This window comes from Xiphophorus couchianus, chromosome 11 (assembly GCF_001444195.1).
Source record: "Xiphophorus couchianus chromosome 11, X_couchianus-1.0, whole genome shotgun sequence".
Taxonomy (NCBI): Eukaryota; Metazoa; Chordata; class Actinopteri; order Cyprinodontiformes; family Poeciliidae; genus Xiphophorus; species Xiphophorus couchianus.
The window spans coordinates 17298993-17319678 of NC_040238.1; the positions used below are offsets into that span (position 1 = coordinate 17298993).

General features: G+C 36.8%; 1 protein-coding gene across 6 annotated transcripts in view; it reads right to left on the reverse strand.

The window, feature by feature from the left end:
* nrxn2a (neurexin 2a) overlaps nucleotides 1–20686 on the reverse strand; it is a 173955-nt gene that overhangs the window by 110870 nt on the left and 42399 nt on the right. For 5 of the 6 annotated variants that reach the window (XM_028032456.1, XM_028032453.1, XM_028032455.1 and 2 more), the window contains exons 3-6: nucleotides 19051–19071; nucleotides 10765–10794; nucleotides 10524–10535; nucleotides 3558–3859 (exon numbers count right to left, since the gene is read on the reverse strand). In XM_028032456.1, coding sequence (XP_027888257.1) covers nucleotides 3558–3859; nucleotides 10524–10535; nucleotides 10765–10794; nucleotides 19051–19071 — 365 coding nt within the window. The remainder of the gene's footprint in view (nucleotides 1–3557; nucleotides 3860–10523; nucleotides 10536–10764; nucleotides 10795–19050; nucleotides 19072–20686) is intronic. The other variant, XM_028032454.1, reaches the window with a different exon arrangement.

Consider the following 20686-nt stretch of genomic DNA (forward strand, 5'->3'; position numbering starts at 1 on the left):
ATAAAATGCTTCCACCCACAATCTCTCGGGAGCAACAGTTCCCCCTATCTACATGTCAGCGAGGTAACTTATCTGAAGGGAAAGCAATTTACGCAGGGATCAAATGCATGCCTGAAAGCATAAGTGACGTGGCTAACATTGGATTGCAGCTCCTCTGGAAGCTAGGGTAAGGAAATAGATGTGGAGGAGGATGCAACACACACAGGTTTTGTATGACGGGTTCAGAACATAATGGTGACGATGAGACGGTTAGACACAAAATAGATTTGGCTATGTTAAAAACAACTGACATTCACAAAGATTGCTATGAGTGTATTGAATATATTATGTTTAGCTGAGTTAATCATATATAATTTATGCACACAAACCACCATGAGAGTAGATGCTCTTTTTTAGAAATGCATCATGTTAGACTTTGTGGAGTTTTTTTTGTATGGATTTAAATGCATCTCATAGACAGTACTTCACATACGGATTTCATCCATAATGTGCCATAAATTCAGTCACTGCAGCATGCAGAAATTTGACCTTTTTAAATAAAACCATGTTTAAAATACTGTATTTCATCACCAGCTGTATTGGATATGGATTATTCAAATGTGTTATGCTTATTTTTAATTTTTTTTTATTGCAGTCTCCAGCAATGTTATCAACTGTAACAGAATTGCCTCGCGCCGCGAGGGCCCAATTAACACCATTGCCAGAGAAGATAGCATGCTAAAAAAATGTAAGGGCATTAATGTAGCTTGGACTTTTTCTAGCAGAAAATATGACCTTTTTTTCTTTGGGTTGTGTGTGGGGTTAAGAAGTAAGATCTGCTGCAGGTTTTAAGCAAATTCATAATAGTAAATATTAAGTAAAAAAAAAGGATGTCAGTGAGTGACACAATTTACAGTTAGAGTTTAAGATAAATAAAATAATAATAATAAAAAAACCAGGACCGAACTGAATTAGCCTTCTACTCTTGACTAACAAAGAAGGGCTTTTTTACCAACACATCTGTAAATGCATACACTGCAATGAATTTTGAGTCCTTTAAGTCAGAAATGAAAAGGCCAAGCGCTGCCTGAAAACTATGAGTAAAGTCAACAGTCAGACATGAGCTAAATCAATGTAGACAAGTTTACAATTTACAACAATGATTTAAATATTGGAAATGATATGAAATGATGTTCTATGTTAAAAAAAAATCACAAGTGGACTTTACTAGATGAAATATGTGGATTTAACTGTATGCGATTTTTATGTATAAAAATGTTTGTATGAATAAAAAACAGCGACTTAGCTTACACTGCCTTTTTTCAAAACATAAATCAAATAAAACTTTCTGTTTTAATGTAGAGGGTCTAAGATCTCTTAGCTGTGTGCAGTTACTAATGGTAATTGTGAGGCTGAGGACAATTTAAAATGTCTGATAATGTTATGTCTGATAAAATTAATTGGTAGAAAAACCTGAATATAAACAGAGCCCAAACTCAGATAGATGAATCGGTGGGCATAGGCATTTGTCCCTGTTTTAGGTTGTAGATAATCCAAGTTATAGAAAACATGAATATAAAATAGATAATCATAATAAAGATTATTAACATATTATTGATGCTATTAGATAAAATGATTGAAAAATGTGGTGACACTGTATTTAAATGTTTGTTCCTTTATTACCATTTACTGTTTTGCATAGAAATGTATCATAATGAAAAAAAGGCTAATTATTTGCACAGTTCTCACTGCAAGCAAGTAGTGTGCATTACATTATAATAATTTTAATTTGGTGGGTTTGAAAAAAAAAACAACCCTGTAAGTCACAGTGAAATGAGAACAATTGCACTAAAGGTAACAGTAAAAGTATTAAATAAGTTTGGGAGATCAGCACATTGTCCAGATTATTTCTGATATAGAAAATTTATGGCTGAGTAATACTTGGCTGCAGAACAATGCAGGAAAACAATGCCGGACACACAAAGTTGCTATATTCATTAAATAAACCCATCCCGTTTTTGTATAACTTACTTATCCTGCTGCAGTGTTGCATCAGAGTCTGCAGATACCAAAACAAATTCATAGCGCTTTGTGAAACTGAAGCACACAAAAATATGGCAATCTGAGTGACGATAGACGTGGCAAAATGAGCAGAATCCTGGAAAATTATTACTACTGCAGTATATTCTTATCATTATAGGTCAGTCATTTGCTTAAGCTCTAGAATGGACAGATGGTCTGTTTTCTTTTTATAAGGCTTGTTTGTATTGACATTGAGGTAAAAATAAAGAAAGTGTTGTATGAAAAGACAATATAATATGTTTCATTTTAAATGATAAATTATACACCCCACCTACTAGTCACAAAGTAAAATGGGGAGCAAAATGAAAGTACATCATTAAGTTTCAGAGGTCAAAATACACTGAACTCTTTTGTTTTAAGTCCAATTAGAGTCTCAGGTGTTTTTATTTTTTTTCCAAGTCTAAATCCAGTCTCAAATTGTTAAATATCAGGTCGTTCAAGTTATAAACCTTTCTTTTTCAGCTCAGGTCAAGTCTTCAGTCTTACGTCTCAGGTCAAAATATTAAACCCTTAAGGGAAAAGTCCAACCAAGTCCTCAACAATTTCATCTCAATTCCAAGTCAAATGCCAAGTATTTAATCTCAACCAATGTCAGGCCTCCACTCTTACAACTCATGTCCAAGTCGAGTCTCAATTCTTTAAATAGTGGAAACAATTAAATTCTCAAACCATTCTAAGTAACAATTCATGGCTTTAATGATTGAAATTCTTGTTCTAGCAATAAACAAAGTGCAATTATTGTCCTCTAACAGTGGAACTGTACAGGGTTGTGAAACTGCTTTGTCCTTTAACACATGACGATCAACAATTCGCTTCATTTTTTCACATTTCGCTCAGCATCTAAAGAGACCGTTAGAAACTGAATTGGTGCAATGCTTCCCTCATTCCCTCATGTTCCTAGGCATGGGAGAAATTATGAAACAAAAGTCAGGTGTACTAAAGTAAAGTAAAAAGGTAAAAAAAAATTTAACTGATTGCAAAAGGGTTAGTTTTTGGTAGGGTTTTTTTTTTATCTGCAATGTAATATGATATTTCAGGGAGGTTAAGCTTGTTTAGTTCTGACATTACCTGAAAATAATTAAAGAGCTCATTGTGAGAGACATTAGATTGAGAGAAAAGAGGGTTGTGACAAAGAGGGAAGACATCTGGCAAAGGTTCAAGAGCCGGGACTCGAACCTGTGACGGTCTCGTCAAGGACTGAGGACATGGGCTCAGCGCTCTACTCCCTGCACCACCACCATGCCAGATAAATCAGAACTTTCCCTTTCACAGGAGAATATGCACATCTCTGTCTAACTCTGGAGCTTACTTGCCAATTTACATTACAGCTTGCAGGTGATTAATATTTTTTTTTTTAGTAAACTCCAGAATCTTTAGAGCATTAGCCAAAGTAAAGTCTTGGGCTAATGCTCAAGACTTGAATTTGAGACTTCAATGCCTCAAATTCAAGTCCTGATTCCAAGCACTGAATGCTGAGGTAACAGTTGCATACACACCTGGCGAAGGTTGCGTGTCACTCGCACATCATGCCAGACATTGTCATTGAACTTTCCACTGGCAGGCTCCACCAGCGCTTCAAAGGCCCCAGAGCCCAGGTTGATGACCAGCCACACAGCTCCGTTCCTCAGCGACAGGTTAACATAATCGGCTGACTTCCCGGTGTGGAGCAGCAGGCCATTCCTTTGCAGGGTCCGGAAGGACAGCGTGATCTCGTCCAAACTGCTCTGAATGGGAGTCGTGGACAGGTTGTAGCTGAAGAACTCGTTGCCTTTAAAGGTGGCCACCGACTCTTGCTGCCCTGAGAGGGGAAAAGAAACATCTTGGAAAAATGTCCGTATAATTAGATAAAACTGTGACTCTGCAAAATGAATGCATTTACATCTGAGGCATGGCTGAGTAAGATATGTTTAGTGGGTAAAAGTAAGGACTAAAATGAGTAGAAAAGACAATATTGCGTGAGAAAGCTATTTAGAAACGCTGTCTACATGCATTTAAACTAAATAGAAACAAGTAACAAGTAAAGAGTATAACACAATATAGATCAAGCTAGCTAAGCATGACCTTTTTTCACCCTTTTGAAATATACATTCAACATTCCACAATATTGCTATTTCTTCAACATTAGCATTTACTGTGCCTTGCAAGAGTATATACATCCCCTAAAGGGTTTCACATTTTGTCATGTTATAAACACAAACAGCTGTTTATTTCAATGGGATTTTATGTGACAGACAAGGAAGAGCATAATTGTGAAGTGAAAGAAAAGTGTTATATTATTTTCAACATATTTTACAAATACAAATCTGAAAGGAAGGACAAGAACGCTTGTCAGAGTTAGTGAGAAGATGGATGGAGCTAAATACAGAGTATTTCTGAAAAAAAACAACAGTTTGAGGCCATTCATCCTTTCTTTCTACTTCACATTACGCTCTATTTTATGTTGGTCTATAAAAACAATGCAATATGGTAAAGTTTAAACTTGTGATACACTTTGGGATAAATCCAAGGGATGTGAATACTTTTGCAAGACAATGGGAAAGGATGGCTAACTAATTGTGGCCGATTTGGTCAAATATTTGTTTTACACCTACTTTCCAAGACTTGTCATTGGGTGATATAGATGCACTGTGAAATGTTGGAAGGTTTTCCCCAACACTACAGAGGACATCATATAGAGGATGATTAAAAATGCTTTTGCTGGTTTTACTGTTGTTCTAGCAGTTTGAATTTCTATTTGAAAACCACTCAAAAATATGTGGTAGATAACATTAAAACACATGTTAAATATATAATAAAAAAGTTAGACAGCTAGATAAACAGATAGACAAATGCTATATTGACAGACAGCCACATGAATACAGTATGCTGAGACAACCATTCTTGACTATGACAAACTTCTCCAATACAGTACCAACGCTATAATTCCTGCCATTAAGCTGTTGTTTGACATTGACATGGAATAAGAGTCGTTAACCAATAAATACCCCCATTTAAAATGTGTAGGTTGTGTCAAGCTTTGTCCTTAGATAGTTGCAGTGTTTGCTACTGAGCTATTTCAAGCAGGACAGATAAGCCGTCCCTAAAGCCTGCGCTTGTTTGTACTGTAAATGTCAGTGCCGATGCTCCAGGGCCAATTTAAGGCTGTGGGTTGACTGGGCCCCATTACTTTTTATTGTTCAGGCTATGTAGGTGCTCAAACACTGTGCACACAACAAATTGATAAATTATCAGTGAGCCTCCCTACTGATAAGTGCATTCTTACCAAAAACAACAACCCAGAAGTAGATACTGTACAATTTAAGCTAAAAAAGTAATTTTTTAAAGAATTGAAACCAAAGCTAGTGCAATCTTTTTTTTCATTATAACTTCCTGCCATGAAAATGTCCTCTGTAGATGACCATGACACCATCCTAAAGGCCTTCTATAGGGTATTATAAATAATTACATGGGCAGCCTATCTAGAGAGTAGACTAATATCTGCAGAAACAACTAAAATTTCCCAGCATGAGAAATATTTATTACAGTGTTTTTCTTTTTGTCACAACACCACACATACTTTGGCGCTAACTCTGTTGAAACGTTTCTAAGACGATGGCTGTAGTCGTTATTGAAAAAGATGCTTTCCAAGCAGTTTTTTTTTGTACGTTGCTGCTGACTGGAGGCAATAAGGTGGGGGAGGCTTTGCTTTCAAACTCTCTTGGAATTAAGCATGAGACCATTGTGCTGAACCAAGATGCAAATAGAAGAACCCTTCGATAGAAAATGAAAGCTCAGCAGAATATAATGGAAACACCAACAGTCTCCAGGAATCTCTCCTACTTCTCAACTGGATGTCATGTCTTGCTCTTTTTTGTGTCAGCAATTTGCCTTCTCAGTGATCTTCCACCACCTCTGCACTCCATGAAAGCCATCGTTGCCAGTATGTGTGTGCCCAACAAATTATGATTTATTGAGCTACTTCCAAAAAGAGAGGCCTCAAATATTATTGGTTTCATATTTTGTTTAACACAATAAAAGCAATTAGAGGGATCATATCGCATTGAAAAATGGGAAAAATATGCAACAATGTGTTACAACACATATATTTCACTTATTTGTTTTTGTCTAGCATGTACAGTAGCTATCCTAATTTTCCAAAGGAAACAGCATTGTAGCATTGTGTAGCATATCAAACTTCCTGTGAACTGATAATTGTATCAATTCATTAACACTTATGCCCTTGGATTTAAAAAAAAGCATCTCATTCAAAGTCATTTTACATCAAAAAATATCATATTTCTTTGCTAATAAATAAATAAACAAACAAGAAAGAGGCGCTGTATACTTTACTTTATCTGCCTTTGTTGAAATATTACATTAAAACATTTGCTGTTGCAGGCCAGCTACAGCTAACTCACGTTTTAACACAACATATATCCTGTCCTATCCTTAAATTAACTAAAGTGGCTTTTGGTTCAGTTTTAGCATTCGTTGCTCGTGGGTTCACGCCTCACATCAACTAAAGTAAATTTGATTAAGCAGAAATAAAGATCAGCTGTCCTAAATGGATTTTCATGACCTTTACATCTTTTAGCTAAGGTTGCAGTTTGCATACGGAGTCGAAAGTTTAAAATTATCTCATTGTTTAAAGGTGTGTGAGAAGAAGACAAGGACCATTTTATAACATTCTATACACCACGGTGCAGGAAAGGGTAAAAACATACATCAGAAAAGACAACAAAAACTGGATGTTTTTCAAAATAAGAAAACAACGAGATGTAAGCATGTCAGGAAAGCTTAAGAGGCCAATAACATAATGGAGGAAGCTGTAAAAATCTAGGTCATGTACTGGTTGTATTTTACACATGACAACAGTCCTTGTTAAATTTGATATGTCTGGAATAAGATGTACATTTGAAACATGGAATCACTTCCTTCAAAACTAAACACTCAGGCCTTAAACCCCTGGACCACAATTCCATAGAGTATATTTGGTATCTCCACAGAAACACCATACCTAATGTGAAATATTACGTTTTTGTAACAGTGTTTGAAATTGTGAATCATTTCAATTATCAGTTTACTGTAGATCCCAAAACCATCAGGGGTCTGCAGGGAAAATGAAAAGGTTCTTAAATGAGAGGTGTGTATTTTCAGGCCTAGTGCCATTTTATTCCACAATCTAGTAACTATCTTGACTTCAGTTGTCATAAAAATGCTTTATGCATCAAAAACACCTTAAAAGGCGGCGCATTGTATGAGAAGGCACTTAAGCTCTTCAAATGGCCACCATGATTTTTTTAAACATACGTGAATGAGTTAAATCAACACTGTATGTATGTTTTTGATGAACATGGAATAAAGCTCATAAAAGTCAATTTTGCATAATATCCCCCCTTTAACTTCTCTGTGTTGTAGTAAGTCCAAGAATACCCCTGAATAAACAAAAAGAATGCTTCAAAATGTTCACAACTAAATCTGACAGGAAAATTGTGGCGTCTCCTCAGGAGGGCTGTGGACAAGAGATGTTGTCAAGATCTGGAGGATTTGTAGAATTTTCACATTAGAGGGCGATCAGATATTAATCACTCTACCGGTGAAAATCTGTGATGTTTAGAAATTGTGATCTTAACAATGGGCTACAGCAGATAAGGAGAGATTAAAAAAAGTGTGGCTTACCAGCACAGTCCATGGGTGTCTGAATGATTTTACAATTTGCATTACATCAAGGATTTCTGTGCACACCAGCCAATATTCAACCTCCTGAGGTCTGCATGAATCTATCACATCATATCAGAACTCTATCTCGAACAGCCCCTAAGGCTAAAGCTGGGTAATTGCTAATAACTAATGTTCCTTCAAACATTTAACGTCTGAATAAAAATTTGATGTCTCATGTACATGCTATGATATCATTTTAATAACTGTGGGCTGCGTTATGGTTATCACTCGCAGATACAATTCTGTAAATCTTCCTTCTAAAATGAATTTCTCTTTTACATTAATGCATGAAATTAAGCAATTACATATCCCATTCTTCAGTTCATGATAACTCACGTTGTGTGTGGCTTTGGGACACACTTACTGTACAATGTCCTGAATCAGCTATAGAGCACTTATTCTGAGAAAGCAGAGGATGTGGAAGCATTCAGTGTGTTCAGTCACAGCGTTCAGGCAGCTTAACGGCCCTTAAACATGCAAAAATGAGCTCCACAATTAGAAAACAATAAAAGCAGACTTTAATCTAAAATATCAGACCCATGCTTGGCCTTTAGCTGCATAATTTGTAGGTACAGATAAACCGGTCTAATTTGATTAAGTAATTTAATCAGAATAGCCTTGATATCATAATCAGCTCAGCACAAAACATGTGCATGAGAACATTGAGAGTGCCGCCACACCCTCTTTTTTCAGAGGATGTGAAAGTAACACAAGATGACAGACAAAGCAATTTCAGTTCACAGCTGCAGATTATTCAGTCTTATGTCTCTGAGGAAATTGAGTTAAAAAAAAAAAGAAGCAAAGAACACAGGAAGTGTAATGATAACCCAACAGAAAGCGTTTTTTTTTTTCTGCTTAGGTAACTCATTATCTCGAGGACTTGGGCAGAATGGGTCATCAAAGCCATGTCTTAAGTAGGTTTCAAGGCAATACAGACTCCCATGGAGACACGAGGAAAACCTGGAGGCACAGTTTCAAAACTAAATATCTATATGTGTTTGAATTTATATGTACAGACAGTCCTTTAAAAAACAATTATCTCCTTACAGATTTCTTCTGTTTTGAGTTTTTTTGGCACAATTAAATATTTCAGACCATCAAGCTAAATTTAACATTAGACAAAGATAACCTTCACAGAAACTGCAGTTTTCAAAGGATGATTTCATTTATTTGGGGTGTAAGCTATCCAAACCAACCTGTTTCTATGTGAAAAGGTATTTGTCCTGTTTTGCCAGAATTGCCATCAAGTGTTTCTTACAAGTGGTGATGATTCTTTTACATTGCTGTGGAGAAATTTGGTAAGAAAATCTAAAAGAAATAAAATAAAATTCAAATTATGATTTTAATTGAAAAAAGGAGATGAAGTGAACTAAACGTTCATATGCCCTTTTGTGAAAAAGTGAAAGCCACCTAGCTCCATTAAGTGGTTGTTCAGCCTTGGAGGCAATAACTATTAAGCATTTCCTATAACTGGAAATAAGTCTTTTAAATTGCTATGGAAAAAATTTGGTCCACTTTCAGTTGCAGAATTGTTTTAATTCAACCACATTGGTGGTTTTTTGAGCATGAAAGGTCTGCTTAAGAGTATGTAACCTCATCTTAATTAAATTTATGGACCAGACTTTGAGTAAGTGCCTCCAAAATCTTCATTTATTTATTTAATTTTGTGCACCAGGCAATGCTAGACCTACGGATGTGCTTTGGATCATTATTCTCCTGCATAACCCACGTGTGCGTCAGATTAATGTCACAAACCGATCAGAATTTGTGGTTTCATCAAATAAATCAAGTTGTCCTGGAGAAGCAAGGTAGTTCCAGACATTCGCACCTGCAGTTTGATTGCAGGTGTGAAGTCCTTTATGCCTAACAAGTCACACACCTCCCAAAAAGTTTCCATTTTTGTCTCGTCACTCCACTGAATATTTTCCAAAAAATCTTGGGAAACATAAAGATGATTTCTTTGGTAAATCTAAGACAAGACATTGTGGGGTTTTTTTTTTCCCCAGCAGTGATTTTCATCGCAGAACTCTCCCTTGGATGCCATTTTGAAAAGTCTCTTTCATATTGTTGAATCATCAATACTGACCTTACATAATTGATGCAAGTGAGGCCTGCGGTGCATTCAATGTTGTTATGGGTTTCCTTTGTTACTTGAGTGAGGTTATCTTTGATATACAAAAAATGTTCATGATCTGAAAAATTTTAAATGTTTCAGACAAAAACGCAAAAGCAGAAGAAAACTGTAAGGGAGCTAATACTTTTTCTTAGCACTGTAAATGTATGCATCTCAGAATTAATTTAGGTCATTTTTTCCCAGTTTAGCAGCAGATGCATGTTTGCCTTCCAAGATTTTTACTCTCACTGCTATTGCTTTATTTTAATTTAAGCGTTCTACAGAGTGTGAAAAATGATAAATAACAGCATTGCCAAGTGTGTATTACTGGGCTGCTAGCTCTTTATTAGTGAAACTCCCCAAGGTAAAGATTTCGCTTCCATTTGTGCTTTGAAATCCCCTGCTGATCAATGATCATATGCAACTGAGTGAGAAATCTGGGTAGTTTTGAAATGAAACCCTGAGAATGAAAAATAGCAAAAACATAATGCAAGAATTTATTCCTACCAGAATACAATTATCTGTCTTGATTGTTTTGAAAGTGCTAACGCTACTTTTGGGATGTGAAACCTTTGCTCTTCATCACTGAATCGTCTGAAAACACCATTAAACCAAACCGAACAAATTCTATTAGCATTAGAAGCATTACCTTGGCGTAAAACTGCAGAGATGAAGATGTTCCAGTAGATCAGTCAGTGGTCAGGACAAGGGTTTGACGGACAAATATTGAGTGAGTAGTGAGAATAACATGAGAGGAAGCATAAAATGAACAGGCAAGTATATGTAAAAAATAAAAAGAGGAGAGGAAATATTAGTGCAGCACAGTAAACTGAATGACCTCTGGGTGTTCAGGTGGCTGGGAGGGAAAAGCAAAACAATAGACCCCATACCTTGGCGGTTTAACATCAGGTGCGCCAGACCTTGAGGGAAAGAACAGAAAAAAGGATACGAAAACAGGAAGTTCATAAAGAGGTTCGGGAGAACAAAAGCATTGTCACAATGTTGGACTGCAGTTTGTGACAGACATCCTTGGGGGTAGGTACGGATGTCAAAGTTCAAACTAAAATATAAGGGGAAAATTAAACTCAAACAGACAAACATTTCAAGGGAGGAGAGGGGAGGCAAGGAGAGAAAAAAACATCTTGACCGGCGCAACCCTCACAGGTAGTTGCTCACACAGATGCTTTTTTCTAATGGAACACATATTGTATGTTTACTAGATGCAGACGTTTGGGATGTGTTACTATACATAGAGGCTGCCGTGTATTGAAAACACCTCGTATAAATAAACCGCACTTGTTAAGGCTCAATCACTGATTTTTATTATGTTTTGCAGATGCACAGTTTATTTCTGAAGTTCTTTGAAAATATATTCATACCCCTTCAACTTTTTAACCTCCTGGCATATTAAAAAAATATCCATTTGTGCCATTTTATGAAGATTTTAGATGACAGTTCAACACAGAGTGAAACAAAATGGTGCATTTAAAAACCTAAACGGTGTAGTGTGTAGTTGTATTGATTTCTCCATGTTCACTGAGGTCCATGTAAACATTGGTGAACATCAATTTTCAAGTCTTGCCACAGAGTCCCAGTTGGATTTAGTTCTGAATTTAGATTAGACTCCATCAACCAACTTTACTTAAATCTGAGTCTTCCCAATGTAGCCCTTGTTTTATGCTTAGGCATGAGGAAATGTTGAAAACATTATCTTGCCTTGTATTTAATTCTATCTATCTTTTCATCAGCTCTTACCAGCTGTCCTGTCATTCCTATAGTAAAGTATTCCCACAGCATAATGTTGCCACCACTATGTCCAGTCCTGCTAAAGGTTTGTTCTGGGTTTCATGGAGTACTAGTCTTCTGTCACATGTTGCGTTCTAGTAGTTCTAACCAGAGCTCCTTCGATCACCTTGTAAAGTAGTTTCTTAACCTAACTTTGCTTTAAACGTCTTTAATTTCATCCCTGATCTGTTGTGTTTTCTACTTCATGATGATGTTTGCTCACTGTTGTCCACCTAAAAGCCTCTGAAGCCTTTACTGAACAAATGGACTGAAAAGGCAACTCACAATTTAAGCATTTTCATTTGTTCCAAAAATAAAACCTTCATTTTCTTCCTTCCATTTCAAAATTACATAATCTTGTGTGTTGAGCTGTCAAATTAAATCTCAATGAAATGCATTACAGTTGGTTGTGGTAAGCTGATAAAAATGCACAAAAATTCAAGGATGTGAATATTTTTACAAGTCTCTGTATATCTAGACTTTGATTTAGCACAGCTCTATAAAAGGGAAGGAGTGATACGATTCATCCCAATAGAAAGTAAATGCAAAGTAACGAGGCACCTTACTGCAGGTGACAATGGATAAAATCCGTGGAGGTTTGCAAAATATTGACTATTTAGAGCAAAACAGTGAAAATTACATTCCTGTACATCTCTGTTCTGTATCCTTACCTCTTTTGTAATGCACATACACATGTGAGACACAGAAATATCTCAATAGGTCAGCTGAAAATTGCACGGCATACGTCATCTGCTCCTTCTGCTACACTTGTGCACATGAGGCCACTGTGCCAATAAACACAAACAGCTCTGCACAGTAAGTCATTTATATTACTCATTAATACTTACATTACCACTATTGTCCCATTTTAGTCATTAGTTAAAACTTTCAGAAGGGCCAGGTTGTAGAAATCTACTCATGTACAGCTGAACAAGGCTATTAATGCTGCAGCTCTGAGTGTGGAATGAACATAATTACCCCTGGGAGGGTCCTTGCTTGCCAACACGTAGGCTTTTGATAGAGTGTGCCATCGCAAAGCCAGTGACTGAGCCTCTGCTCACTCACAGGATTCAGCCAAAGCCCAGTCTGCATAGCAGACAAAGAGCTGCTGTGTGCACCCAAACTGCGGCTGTGCAATCTACAAGACAGGCCAATCTATGCATCAACCCAGTCACCAGAAAGGGAGAGAGAAAATAAGTTGGTTTTTAGTCGGCTGCAAATCTCTGATATGTACAATCATCTTCCAGAAAACAAACAATGTCTGAATACGTGACAGAATAAAGAAGGTCTGACAGAAGGGTTTCAGACTGTGGCGTTCAACGGTGGAATCACACGGAGTCGAACTAAATTGTACTGCTATGTATTTTATTGCTGCTTGGATGGCCTGCAGGTTGTTATTGTTTTTTTTATTTTGCCTTCATTCTTATGCATATTGTACTTGCTTTTGACAAACCTACGAGTGATTCACTTTTTCTTTAGATGGCTGGGTTGTGTATGTACAGTACAAAGCTTTCTCTTTCACTCTCTCTCTAAATGCCACTGGATTAAGGTCCAGTTGGTCTCCTCCTCCAGCTTTTCTGCTACAAAGCTGAAGAAAGGTTTTTGACCAAAACATTTAGCCTCCTCACACCACCAGTTTTAGTAGTGCACCGGGCAATGAAAATCCGCATCTATCTGAAACGCTGGCAGAAAAAAAACAGGTCAAGGTGGTTGCCTCGCAAACACACCAGTCAGTGAATTAAGTCTCTGACGATATTTCAAAACACTCCTGTGGATTAGGAGAGGTGTCGTTCCTGCCCTTTCATAGAGGCGGCCAACTATTGAATGTGTGCTTCCTACTTTGCTGCGCCTTCCACCCAAATCTCAGTGAGTGGAAATGCAGAGATAACTGGCTCAGACCTGTAGAGTCCCAGTAGAGGAGAAAGACTGTGGAAATAAGCTGCCCGTCCTACCCATAATCTACCAGCTTTCTATTTTTAAATAAGAAGCAAACTAAACTTCTGAACAAAACTACTTTGCATTGCTACTTAGAGTCCTTCTGACTTGGCCTTTATATACGTCAAATCATTTGTTTTTACTGTCAGACAATGTAAAATAACCATTGTCAATTTCTAATTGAACTAGGAAGATGTAAATTGGATGATTTTTGTTCTGAGGAAGTTTCAGGAAATAATTGGTTTGGTTTGTTCATATCCACATTCTGTGAATAAGCATTAGAGATGCACCGAGAAATCTGATGGTAACCGGAACAGAATGATTTCCAATATGACCAACTGCTTTGAGATACAAAAAAATAAATAAATAAAAATCATAAATAAACAAATGTACTAAATCTTAGTGCTACAAGATTGCACAAGACTCTTCAATGTGGAAGCTGTAACAGATGGAAGATTATTCTCATTTTAGGGATGAGTGAGCAGCAAAAATAAGAAAAGGAAACTATCCATCTTATTTCTAGATCAAGTGATAAACTGCAGGAATTCTGTTGCTGATTTAGAGCCCAATTAACAAATTTAGCAGTTTTTTTTTTATTTGCTCTTTAATTTCTGAGGGGTCAGTAGTTTCATATTCAACTATTTTAATGATCTATTGCAGGTTGAGAATACAGTCAACGTGGGAAAGGATGGCAATCTTTATACTATCAAATAATAAAACACATAGAACTCCAAAAGCACATCATTGAAAGATTAGTGCCATTTCTCAATGAACATGTAAAGTATTTTTATATTCTAATATAAAGGCAGAAAAAAGCTGATTTTCAATAGCCAACTGAGACCTACTAACAGCATAGACTGTAAAAGGCCTTTACTCACTCATTTATTATTTCTTCCTGGTGTTTTTTCTAGCTCCATGGCCCTTTACCTTTGTCAGAGTTATTTATTACAATGATTAGTCTTGATTATGCTAGACCCAGGGAGCTGGATCTTTTCTTTCAGGAATTATCTGTTAAATTTCACAAAAAAAATAAATAAATAAATTTCACATAAATTGCTAAAAATGCTGGTAGATTTTGTAATTCTCAAAATGAAGGTATAGTTCAACTTTATTTGAGTACTCCAAGCAAAGGTTTGTTGCTTACAGTGTTTAGTTTACAATAAAGACAGTTTAAAATGCCCATTCCAATCGGAAATCATCCACAAATCTCTAATCGGTGCATCTCTAATTCACATCCATGTGCTTTGTATGCATAATGTACATGAATAGAAAATCCTACCCAAAAACTTCTCTCTGCTTTGCTACAATAGTCAAGCCCCAATTATAGCCAAAGCAGCCGATTCCATTACTGCACAGGACTTAGTGAACCAGTTCTTGCATAATACTGGTTCTTTTTTCCACAGCCAGAGGCACCAACCATCTTGGCACAAAACCTTTACTGGGTGAAAGGAAGGAATAGTTTTTGTCAGGAGCTAAAGGAGCTAAAGGTAAAGCTCATGAAAACTCATAAACAAAACATTAAGAGCATCATGCTGAGTTACACTTTAGCTTCTAATCTAATTTGCTTAAGATGAATCTTTCACACTGATTACATATATAACGTGGTTAGCAATGGAATAAACTTATTTTGATTACATTGATTTTTGTAGCTGTGAAAATCATTTCTAAATCAAACATTTTCTGCATTTTAAAATTATGGTTATTTTAAAGAACCCTGCCTAATTACAGTTTCTAGACCTGTAAATATACTTTAGAGTGCAGCTGGTCATGACTACATAAAGTATTCACAAACAGACTGTCGTTTTCACATAAATAAATTAAGTTGATGCTATTAACATAAATGTTTGGATGGAAAATGAGTTAAATAATGTGAAAGCTATAAACTGTCTCGATGCAATGTGATCTGCGCAGAAATTTAGAATATAACAGAGGGAGGATCAAACATTTACTGGAAGAGAGGTTTCAATTAAAGTAATGCAGAAGCACCAAGCTGACTCTCTGACTGTGAAAAATGGAACCAGTTAATAACTGGCTCTACTTCTACTTCAGCACTTTAACTGGTTTGGTAAAAAAGCCCAATTTCCACTGAGCAAGAAAGCTTTTCACATTGTTCAATAATGTGAAATAACGGCAAAAAGCAAAGGGGATTCCTGGAGACATATTTTCTCCTGTTTTCCTTTTTTTCACAGATTCTGTCTACTGCCCATCATGATTTTCTATTCACCTTCATCCAACATAGTAGGAACATGTATTTTGTACTTTTAAAACTATGTGCTTAAGGAGAAAATACTTTTTGGCATGACTACGTAAAGTGAAAATAATTTATTTGTAGTTTTTATTGCAACATTACCCTTTTAAGATGTCCTATCTAGAGCATAAAAACAATTATCTCCAAATGTTTCAACAAAAAATAAAGTGAAAACAGTTTGGAGATGTTGAAAGGCATCATTATTGTGGCTTTAATTAGCAGACATCTGAGAAGAAAGAGGCAGCACAGACGGATTAGGATTTACCAATTTTTTCTTTTTTCCCCCCACAAAAAGTAAAGCATTTAGGGGCTAATAGTAATGATGGATTAGACCAAAGTCACTGCTGCTCCAAAATGCAAGCCTACATGTCCTTCGTCCTTCACAAACTTTAACACTTGTTTTGTCCACCCTCAAACTAAAATTGCACTATTAGCATGTGTTTCTTATAAATATATCTGTGTATGCTTCAGATATATATATATATATATATATATATATATATATATATATATATATATATATATATTTGGAGTGATTTCTCTTTCTATTTGCCTCTTGTGGTGGCTTTCCTTATCTCTTGTTCGCAGATCTCGCAGCACGTCAGAGGCTGCTGCACTGTTTCGCCAGCTGAGCAGGCTCCGGCGCGGCCTTTGTGGGGACAGATCAATGCGAGCCCGCGTGCCGCATAATGCAGATGGACAACTCAGAGGACTCACCTGCTAATCCGAAAGGTTTTCACCATCTTAGAGCAGCTCCTCAGACAAATAAAGACTACTCCTGTGCCACTTAAACACACACAGCAAAGACCAAATATAGCATTTGGGTTACCATCTTTGTCATCTCTGTTGGGAGTAGGCGATTTAGGTAATGCATAGATCGGTCTATTTCAGCTGATGCAAGGGCAACAGAGAAGACTGGCTCCTTCTCACAGACTGGTGTGAAGGACAGAAAAGAGGCATTTGGTGAATGTGTTTTTTTCCCCCCAGTCTTGTCAGTGTTGTTTTCATGCGTTCTGCAATGGGGGATTGTTTCCGTGTCAAGCTTTAATCCAATAAACATTCTGATGTGCTCTTTTTTTGCGCATGTCATTTGATATTCCTTGCAATTTAGCTGTAAGCAGAGTCCTGACATCTTTGCTCACATTAGTAATGATTAATGCCTGTTTTTGCAATTTGTGCTGAGATGAAACCCATTAAATGTTGCTTAAAAATAAAAATCACATATCTCTGTGACTAAGTCTTCAAAGCAGCAGAGAATCTACACTAAGGCTATTATCTCTACATATTCCGTCCTCATGCCTGTTGAGCTCCACACACCTACAGAGTGTCCATAGCACTTCAGCATTTTCACATTTTGTCAAATTACAACCACGTGCTTCTGTGTATATTGATGAAATTTGTTAGGCCAACACAAAGCACTGCATAAAGGTAAAGTTGAAAGAAAACCATACTTTTGGTTTTCTTGAATTTCTCATAAAAATCTGAAACAAATTTACCTATGCTTTGACAATCAAAGGGAGTGGCTTCGTTGCTTATGAAAGTCATAATAAAACATACGGTACACTGTTCATACATAAGGCACATAAAAAGACAAAAAAAGAAAAAATATTGCAGGAGATCTGAAAGTCAGGTAAGAATTTATTTTAGTAAATAAATAAAAAAATCTTCATCGGAGGACAGAACATCCTGCTGCGACTGAATGATGCTTTGTAATTTAACATATAAAAAAGAATTAGTTTCCTGCTGATTGTCGATCGCACCGCATTGCCGGTTTTTTTTTGCACATATAGGGATTTTAGGTGCGCCTTATAGTCCAAAAAATATGGTACTTTGTCTCAGTATCCCTGCATAAAGATCAGGGAACTTTAAGAGCTGCATTTGTGTTTGTGAGGCTATGATTGTATGCAGTGACATACAGTCTTAGCTCTATAATTGCTTTCTAGACTGCAGAGAATTTTAATGGCTTCTTTTAACCATTATTGTATTAAATAACACAAAATACTATAAACTATTTTTTTACTTAATATTGCCCATTCCTAAGATCTCTGCTACTCTACACACAGGTTGACTCAATGTACCAGATTCATTCTGAAGGCACTTGGCAGTGCTGGCATTTATTTAAGGTTATCAAAATAACCCTAAATAAAATCAAATCAAGGCCAGAGTTTTTTGGTTTTAGTTTGTGAAACAATGTAGAAAATCATGCAGTTTTTTTTTTTTTTGTTTTAGAAAAATGTTTTATTTTGTATTTGTAATGTGACAAAATGGAAAAACATTCAATAGGTATGAATTTTTTGTCTATTTTGCTGTTGTATGGCAAGTGTGTGCCAGAGGTAGTACTTCAGAAAACAGGTGTGTGTATGGGTTTGGCATCTTGTGTAAGTTACAGTGATTTATAACGTGCACCAGAGCAGCACACCTCATACTGGTCTCCTGAGTCCGCTGGCTGCCCTTTCACCAGAACCGTGATTCCTTACTGGGGGGAGATGGATGTATCTCTCCAATGTCGACTAAACAAATTTCCCAACTCACTCTCAACCTTCCTTTCAGCTCGGTATGGGCACCTCATTAGAAACCAAAATGAAGTCAGTAGAAGTAGCACAAGTTTTTTTCCCCCTTCATGAAAAGAAAACCATCTTTCTAAATCTTATTACACACAAGTTGATTATTAAGGTTTCAGTGATCAGTCATGGTGAGTTAAGTAATTTTGAGTTTAATACTGCACACATACTGACCTCAGCACTTAATGGCACACTATACAAAGTAAACCTCATAACAAGTAATTAAGATGTGAAAAATATGCCCTGCAGAGGCAGGAAAACGAAGGATTCATAAATAACTGAATTGCAACTCTGCACTGTCATTTGCTCCTTTATGGAGTTTGTGAATGTTGTCCATATTGTGTGACACCCACGCACTCTGTAGACCTTTAGTCACCTTGAGCGCGCTGATTATGTACACAATGAGCGTTGAGCACATTAGACGCTTTTCCCTTTTTGTGACCCTGTGACCGGCAATAGTATGTCTCAGCTCAGCTTAATTTGTTGGATGTTGGAACTGCAGTCCAAACTGAAAATAACAACCTTATAATAACCAAACACACTCTCTCACACAGTCATGCTAAGGTGATATCCTTTGCAAATAAGAACATCACCATAAAACAGGCCACGTTCTCCGTTTGCGCTCATTATTGGATGCATTTCCTTACCTTCAACTTCTCTCTGGACAGCTGCAGGGGAATAAAGAACAGAAAACTGATGTTTACAATGTTGACAACAGAATAATACATGAAATGTGCATACCAAACCATGGATACACCGTGCTATGTTATATATCTTCTTGATGTTGCTCTGAATAAGAAAATACATGCTGGCTAAAACAATTCAGCCTTGCATGGTGGGGTGGGATTTTTTTGCCCATTATATTCGCAGCAATAAAATTAATGCCCTTTAATGGCGGCATTGTATCACATCTGTGGCACATAAATACATTTCAGACAATCATTGTTAAATTAAAAGGACCGCAGTTTGGGATCTTTAGTATTTTAGACTATAAAGAAACCCTGCGGTTGGACCGCATAGTTTCCACGTCAGTCATATTTTTAATGACTAACATTCATAAAACAGCAAACCTTAAGTGCAGAGTGGAAAGTATATTCTGCATTTACACGTTCCGCTCCGAGCTGCAGGAGATTAAGAGCTCACTTTATAATGCTAAATTCTTTGCTCAGCTTTTTCCAGAAGAAGAAAATGACATCCATTTTGGGAGGCCCGTTAGATGTCTGAGCATTTAAAAAAGAAAAAAAAAAAAAAAGATGCGAACACCGATCACATTAGACGGCTTAAATCCTCTGCCTTGTGAAGATAACTGCTTCACCGAGCAGCCTGCGAGCACTGCTGGAGCATACTTTGTCTTGGATTGCTGTTAAGTGGGCTTTATTGATTATCCCCAGGAGCTCAATGAGAGTTGGAACTATATGTTTAGAAGGGGATATTAATAACATATTGGTACCATTTATGGGCCAAACAAATGCAGCTGATGGTAGCATCTGCCGTTTAGTACGAAAGAATTACAAAAGATCCACTCGGAAGTCTGCATGCACCCATCATGGGCGTGTTTGTCATGTTAACATAACAGACCACTCTTTTTTTTTTTCCCAGGGTGGAGTGAATACTAAACATACATCTTCAATGCTTTTTAATTGAGGAGTTTCTCTAATCCACACAATCAAACTAATATGTACATCTCTGCTAAAATTTGGCTAGTGCCCTCTTTGGAGCCATCAACAAGTTTAAAGTACAATTCGGTTTGAATATTTTACAATTCTCTGAGGCAGAAAGGGTAGAGATTGTTAAAATGAGTTGATTTCCAAGCACAAAGCCACCTGTGTCCATCTTAAGCTTTGGAACGGTTGCACCAGCCGCCAACCACAGTAGATCCAGTGTGGAACTTAATGTGGATGGTTGATCACACTGATCAACCATCCACATTAAGTTCCTGTTCTTAATGTTTTATTGCTACTGTCTTTACTCAGTTGTACTTTTTCAGTTAATCTGTTGTATAGGATACACCGAAGATTGTCTGTTTTAACATATTGTAGTTTTGTTTGTCTGCATAAAGCAGGTGCTCTTGAAAAGCAGACAATGGATCTCCACAAGATTTACCTGTATAAATAAAGGTGAACTCACCAAGAAGATTATATAGAAGACCGAAGAAAGGTGGCAGCGTTACTGTATCAAACTATTTTTACTGACAGTTGTGGACAGATGAGGTGAAAGGTCAATCTTGCCTCATCTCAGCAGTTGCCTGAGATAAGGAGATAATTGCATGACCCCAAACATTTG